Genomic DNA, 7837 nt, shown 5'->3' on the forward strand with positions numbered 1-7837 from the left:
AAAACTTGTGATGGAAGCAAAGAAACCAACAAATCGATTGATATCTCAACAATTATTGATACCTCATACAAAACTGTTAGTTAGGAACAGCAAAAGAACTCATACTAATATTTTCCCCTGTGCACATTGTTGATAAAATGAGAGTTAGTTAAGCACATCCTATACCAGTTCTTGGTGGAGAAGAGAAGTGTTGCATATTCATAAATGCTCTCGTAAGAAATTTTGTGAGGTTGCAAAACAAAACTGTTGTCTTCTGCCAAGAAGAAAGAATAATTTCCTAATGAACTACTTCTGTGAGCAATCAAGCTCTTACCTGAGGAGAAATATTTTTTTATACATATATATATATGTGTGTATGTATATATACACGCACACACACATACATAAATAAAATAAATATTTTAGGGTTTGTGTTTGGGTTTTGTTTTCTAATTTATCAACATGAACTTCCCTTTGAATACTTCTGTGTACATAAGGAGAGAGAGAAGGAAGAACCTCACCCTCCTGCTTCCTCCAGATTTCTCCTACCTTTTGCTCCTTGGCTTTTCCATCTGCAGATTGACCAGGTAATCAAACCTCATATTGCAGTTGTAACAGTATCAGGTTTTTTATTTTATCGTATAATTGGGTCTTTTTCCTTGAATTCTGCTTTGTACTTGTAGACCTGGTCTTTCCCAGCTTTAGTAATCACTGCTTACTCACCTGCCTAAATGCACCTGTCAGATACACTCCTGAAAGTTTGCATAATATCCTATCATACAGAAGTTACAGTTAAATTTTACCTTATATCAGCAAACCAACAGTACCAATCAGATGTGCTGTTCATCAGGTTCCCTGTTGGTCGCAGTTGAAAACCATGGTGTGCGTATGGAACATGCTTTACTCAAGCAGAACGAGCAAAAGGGTGAAATGTTCTTCCTGGGCATCCGTTCTGGTGGGCCCAGCTCTGACATCTGATGTGTGTTCACTAGCGCGGCTTGGCCTTTTTCCAGATCAATATAATAAGACATTCTGCTGCATTCTCACAATACAGCTTCACCAGCGAATGAATTGTGGATTGCTGTTCCCTAGCAGTCGTGCAAAGAAAGCAGCAATACAGTAAAAGTGAGCAGAACAGTAATCTTCCCTGGCTGCTTTGTTTCAAATGTATGTGTGAGTGGAAGAGGTGAGAAAAATCTCATCGGCTGTAGGAAATGGCATTCGTGGTGCAGGGAACAATCTTCCACTTCTCTGCTTGTTTTCTCTTTTATTCAGTTGTATCCTTATAACACTGAATTGCCTTTTTATCCTGAAGCTGGAGATCAAATACGCCATTTAAAATGATCATTATCCACTTAAGCTCACAAAATCTCTCCATGGTGTTTGCTACTTCACTCCAGCTAGATTATGGAGTCCTTTCTGTAACTTGATCTTCAAACCAGCACTAATTTTTTTTTTTTAGTTGAAAAAAACCCTAATACTTGTTTTTATTCCTTTAGAAAGTATTTGTACTGATGTTTGTTTTTTCTCTGCTGTTAACTCTTAGTATGGGAGAGAGAACAGGGGGACAGAAGCAGATTTGGAGTTTTAGTTTTTGCATGTATCTGCACAATTCTGACCTGGATCTACTGAAAATTTATGGGAATTGTGGTTGAAATCAGTCAGGACTTGAGGCAGGAGAATCTTGCATAACTGTAACATTATAGGAGTGTTTGCACTTGTGAATGCTGAAGTCCTCAAGTGATTTTGCATCATCTCAGCCAGAAGCTCCAAGAGAAGCCTCAGTTACCGTATGTGTAGCTGTACAACAAGAAAGGAAACCCATCGGTCTTTGTTCAGCCCTGCAGCAAGACTGGGAGTGCAACAGCATCACAGCTGCGTTGGCCTTGTTGGCTTTGAGCTCTGCTTAAGAATAGAGTAAAAGAAATGTGAATAGTTTCAGGGAGGAAAGACTTCTGCTTGCAATTTCTATAACCAGTACTGTTAAGAATAATAGTTATTTAGATGGGTAGCTGCAAAATTTAATAAAACTTTGCATAAAACACTAGTAGTGCACATGAGTATGTGTAAGAGGAGGAGATGGCATATATTGAAAATCCAGTTTTAAAAGGGAAAGAGAAAAGGAAGGTAGTCATGGGACTATTCTGGAGTTGGTATTTTGTATTTACTAATTAAGGGTACTTTAATTTACAGAAGTTTTCATGATAACAGACTGTACAACTGTAGTAAACATCTAGCAACTGTAAAAAAAAAAAAGCATTTTCTTCAGTGTATGTCTAGAATGGACATCAGCTTGTGTTCTCCATTCCCTCCTGAACAAAATCCACAAATGGCTTTAGCATGGATAGCAGGGCTTTCTACACCCGTCCTTTTGCTTTACACCTCTGGCTTCATACTGGTCATTCCACAAGGATCAGGGTGGCGGCACCAGGGCCAGGTCTGAGCTTAAACCGAAGCCCGGCTGGGCTGCTCACGCACGCAGCCAGGAGAGGTGTCTGTGGCTTTCTCTGCCTCTGGGTGTGGAGGCAGGGAGGGAAGGACGCAGGCACTGAGCCTGTGGCCAGCATCACTTCAGCCACCGATCCATCCTGAAGCACGCACAGGCTCTGATGGGGACTTGGCCTGGGAAGCAAGAGCGCTGCAGCTTGTTGCATCCCGAGTCTGTAGTTCGGCAGTAGCTTAAGGAGAAATAAAAGGAAGTTCATTAATTTTCTGTGCTTAAATGTTCTCAGGTTTACAGAGGAAGAAGCTGGATAGAATCTCAGTGTTGAAGCTCATTTGTTACTGCTTTTTAGCAGCTAGTTGCTGTGTTTCAATTCATTGGGTATCTGTAGGGGATGTTGCAAGCTGGCATCATCTTTGGAAGGTTAATGGTGTTACCACAGATGCAGTTATAAAACTAGGGATATGTCTGTTGAGACAAGCCTTTGGTATTTTAGCCACATCCACTAATTTCGTAAGGAAAGGGCTCTGGTATACTTAAACTAGCATTAAAATAAGGTGGTAGTTTTAAGTGTTTAGGTATTTTTAGCAAGTATATGATTCTATGGTTATTTTTAGCATAAAGACATTATTAATAAACCTCATAACCAGTTTTAATTAATGTTTAATTAATGTTTAATATGGTGACACGTTCATTCTAGTTTAATTTTGTGTTATCCCATTGATGGTGATAGTACTGCTGATTCACCCTTCCAGACCTTAAATTTTGCCACTTTTTGTTTGCTTTCTTTTCTGTTTTCTTTTACTCTGAGCTATTTGTCATGTTGACTAATGTTGTTTCATTGTATTTTCATCTCTTGGGAAGCTGTCTGTTCTCTTTTATTTTGTACTTGGATTATACAGTGTAGGGCTGGAGGTTATCTTTTCGTTCTGGTTTTGTACAGCTCTATATTGGCAAAGTATGAGCCCCTGCATGGAGTTCATATTGGCTATAGGAGTTCAGATGACAGATGTTCTGTTGTAGTTTGACAGTCCTGTCCCGTTATTATCAGAAATTGAACAGTGTGACCTATAAGGCCTAGCAAATCAGTTGTAACACCAGAGTTTCCTCCTTTACATGTAAGTATATTATTTTTGGCACAATGAAGTGTGATTATTGTCTAAACCCTCTCCTATATTGAATACTAATCTGCAGAGAATGAGTGGCAGCCAGGAAAAGCAATGCTGGTGGGAAAAGGCGCTCTATTCTCCCCTTTTTCCTGCATCACAGTGTGAAGGTAAGAAGCTGTGCCTGTCTGAACTACCTTGCTGGTGCGCCTGTGCTAGAATGAAAAGCTCTTTGTTACCGATTGCAATTGCTGCAGATAAATTGGAACTACCATCTGTATTTTAAAAAAAACAGTAAACTTCCACAATAAATTCTCTTATATGAGATAGAGCTGGGATGCTTCAGTTACATTTGTTTTTAAATGCAAGTGCTTTTAAAATAGTCTTAACATTTATGCAGATTTACTTAATTCCAGAGTCTGGGATTAAGTAAATAGAATATTAATCTCTGGCTCTGAAAATACTGTATTACATTTTGGAATAATACTTACTAGGTAGCTAATTTTATAAGAATGTGAGAACATGGTCATTACCTTTTATGGGTTCACAGAAATACCATGCCAGTTATTCAGCGAACGTGTGGCATTTCTCTCAAGCTGGGAAGGAGAGGGATTTGCCTCTTGGCCACTCCTTTCACAGTGGGAATTTTACAGTCCGGTCTTGGTGGGCAGAGGCTGCTGGCAGGCAGAAGCAGGTGCTCCCAGCACTCTGCTGCCTCCCAAAAATTTGTAGCATCTGACAGCTGGCCCAAGCCCAGCTTTTCAGTGGACAGGCAAGAATCCAGACTATTTTTTTTAATTTTTTTTTTTTTGCCAGCATACCAATTTACCTTTTCTGGGGAGAAGGCAAGAAGCCAAATAAGAACATTCTGTATACCCAATTGACAGGTTGTCTGATGCTTTGAGTTGGTAGAGACTCAATGCAAGAAACTTTTGATCAGAGACCCGGTTCCTTAATAATCTGGAAGTAGATTAGCCAGTAATTATCACTGAACTATTTTTGGAGTGAACCTTAAAGTACAACCAGCAGAGCAGTGTTCTCAGTGCCCAAATGTCCTTACTTTGGTGTTCGGGACAGTTTGGGTTACTTCCAAGAACAATCTTAACTTCACTCCCACCTATAGAAGTGTGCTTGCACAGTTAAAGAGAATAGATGGATGCCTACTTGAGCATGATTTGTCTCCTGGACTGGTCACAGAACCTCTCATTAGAGAAACACTAAGTACTTACAAAGTAGAGATATTTAATGCCCTTTTATAAAATTCATTTCCCTGTCCGAGTGATAACTGGAGAGGCATTATTGGTGTAAAAGCAAATGTAGTGATTTGCATTCTTGAGTACGAATTTTACACAGAGTATTCCTTGAATTTCTGTGTGTGAATTGTGTCATCTTTTTGCTGACATCTGCTGGGGAATCGGCTGAACTGTCTCAGCGTTTCACCGCCTTACTTTGCCAGAGGAAGAATATAGCCTATAAAACACTATGGAGTCCAGGACCTGCTTGATACAGTGGCAGAATTTCTGTGAAGTAGAACAGTTCCACATTTTCCTCTTTTAGACTAAGTTTAAAGAAACCAAAACCTTATCCTTAGAGCTAGTGTTAATCTTTCCCAAATCTTTAGTTGTGCGCAGTTTTCTATATGGATATATTTTATATATGGGTATTGATGCATGTGATCTATATTTATCGGTATGATATATGTTGATGTTAGAGATGGAAATTGACTCTGGTAAGTAGAAACCACAGCCATTCACATCAACCTTTTTTTTGGGCTTCAGTCAGGATGAAGGATCAGGCCAGGCTGCTGTTGCAGTGTATTTTGTACGGGTATAGAAATAGGAGTGATCTAAAACACCGTGCAGTATCAGAATTGAAAAAATGTACGGAACTATTTATAAGTAAAAAGTAATTCTGGCTCTTTGTACCTTACTATTTTAGATGTTTTCATTAAGAAAGTAGTTTGTTTTAATTATTTGGTTATCCAGGTAAGATTTGATGAAGCTTCCATAAGGTATTACGCTTATCCCTTTAAGGATATCAAACTACGAAATCCCCCACGAGCACAGACTTTACATGGCTTAGAGTGTGAATTTCAAGAATGCTTCTCTAGTTGCTTTCATTTTGGGTAAATGTAAATAACAGTGTTCCTCAATTCTGTTTTTTCTTCTTTTTTCGTCTGAAACACCCCCACAAACACAATGTAAGAGTGTTATACAAATGCCAAGGGAGAGAATGGTGTAGGAGAATTTGCAGATGTAAAGGAAATATCCAATGATGATGAACATCTTTTAGATTTTAATATGGTAAGTGTGTCATTGGTCTGGGGAGGAGTTTATTTCATAAGGGTGTGCCACCACGTCTTTCCTTTCATCACAGTTTTCAGTCTGGCCTCAAATGAAATTCCTATGAAAACCTTTGAAAGCTTTTCTTTCCTCACTTTGTTTTTTAATCTCTTCTGTGTCTTGAGCATTCTTCTGAAAACTCCTCAGGGTAGCACTCTGGGGAGTAGAGCCCTTTGTACCACACTGTACTACACTGCTGCACTTCCACTAGTTAAGCAAACTCCCTTTCCTTTGGGAACACTTGGCTTTTGCCTGTCATGTGTGTTAAACACGAGTCCTTTTTTTCTCAGCTTCTCATTTTGGTAAGTGTAGAGTGGGCTGATGCGCAGAAAGGACCAGTAACTAAAGGCGTTAACATCTTGTATGCAGAATTCGGTCCTGCTTATGAACAAAACTGATTTTTTTTTTCTGTAGGGAAAATATTTGTGTACTCATGCATTTCCTGATTTACTTTTAAACTTTATAGTGATGATAGCACTTAAATTTACACTGTGGCATGCTTGTTATAGCTTCACTGGTTCAGTTGAAAATACATTGGTTTCGCCTGAAGTTTAGTCAGATCTGTGCTGTGTTCTCAGTGTTTAATACTTAGTACCAAATTTTGCAGATAACTTTTACAGTAATTTTCCAGCGTGATCTGCGATAATGATGCATTCTGAGTTCACTTTTGATTCTCTTGCTGTTTTGTACAAATCCTAAAATGAATAGGGAAAAATTACAAAGGCCCTACCTTTTTTTCCTGCTGTTCTGCAGTCCTTTCTACATAGCGGACTAAGTCAGGAACAAGGAGGGACTTACCCTGTAATCATGACATCTCTCTTAACAACTACAAAACTGTATGACCTCCCAGCCCAGAAAAAAAGCAAGCATGTTCCTTTTTGTTCCCCATCAACACTGTCAGTTTAAATCCTTAGGTTTCCTCTGTTTATGAAGCAAGATGTGCAGATGATATAAATGCTGAGGCAAAACCCAGTGGCTTCAGGAAGAAGATCTACTCCAGTGATAGCTCCAGCTCTGAAGACACAGCTTCAGAAGGTGGAAGTGAATGGGCTGATCCGTGTGAGGAGGAGCTTTTTTCTCGAACTCAACTATAAAAACTGCAGAGTAGAACAGATGATTTAAGAGTAACATGAGGTGGAAAACTATCCTTGAGGGTCTGTAGCTCTAAAACAACAACTTGAGTTTCCTCTTCAGTTAATGGATTCAGATGTGTATTTATCTTTCTCTTCTTGCTTATTTTATAGATGAGGACACAGCTGTCCTGTTGAAGATTTTTTTTCCCAAAAAAACTGTTAAATTCTTGGCTATTTGAACTAGACTAGATTGTGTTGTCAAATCAAGAATGGATGTGCATGTGCTTGTCTTAGTAGTACCACTGCTTTTTTGCATCTTAATTGCAGTTATTTTCATTCGTAACTGTAGCCCTACCACTATTACTATCTTCTTAGCATCGCAGTGTCTACAACTACTTCTGCTATTCAGAGACTTCAGCTTTCTGCACATTAGGCTTTGTTCTTTAAGAACTGGGAGATAAATACTTAACACTGTAATCTATCAGTGCCTTTCTGAACGCAGGAGAAAAGCATGAATGACTTGTCCAGTCTTCATTCAGTAAATCTCATAACTTTGAAGTAGGAACAACAGGGTTGTGCTTTAGAGACTTACAGAAACTGTGTTTTCTATCCTATGATTCCCCTCTCCCGCAAACCAACACTGAGGATACCATGGTTTGTATTTTTGCTAACTGGAGAAGCCAAGGATTTTTTGTAGGTATGGAGGCAATGTGGTTTGGGTTTTTTTTCCTTTTTTTTTTTTCTTTTTTTTGTCCTTTTTAGCAACTTGCCAATGTGGGGCAGAAGTTTAAAAAGTAACACCAAAAATAGTAAACCACTGGGGTGATGTGTGGATTGTTGTGAATTTTGTAACGAGTAATGAGAATGTTGTCTTGTTGCAGATGATGGCATTCC

General features: G+C 38.9%; 1 protein-coding gene across 1 annotated transcript in view; it reads left to right on the top strand.

Annotated features, from left to right (window-relative positions):
- The window catches only part of KIAA0232 (KIAA0232 ortholog), a 47929-nt gene extending 40277 nt beyond the window's left edge, over positions 1-7652 (top strand). Inside the window, 3 exon segments of the mRNA XM_010190486.1 lie at positions 3570-3698; positions 5734-5831; positions 6785-7652. Coding sequence (XP_010188788.1) covers positions 3570-3698; positions 5734-5831; positions 6785-6964 — 407 coding nt within the window. The 3' untranslated portion in view covers positions 6965-7652.
- The last annotated feature ends 185 nt before the right edge of the window (positions 7653-7837 follow it).

Source organism: Mesitornis unicolor, unplaced genomic scaffold, assembly GCF_000695765.1.
Source record: "Mesitornis unicolor isolate BGI_N332 unplaced genomic scaffold, ASM69576v1 scaffold15168, whole genome shotgun sequence".
Classification (NCBI taxonomy): domain Eukaryota; kingdom Metazoa; phylum Chordata; class Aves; order Mesitornithiformes; family Mesitornithidae; genus Mesitornis; species Mesitornis unicolor.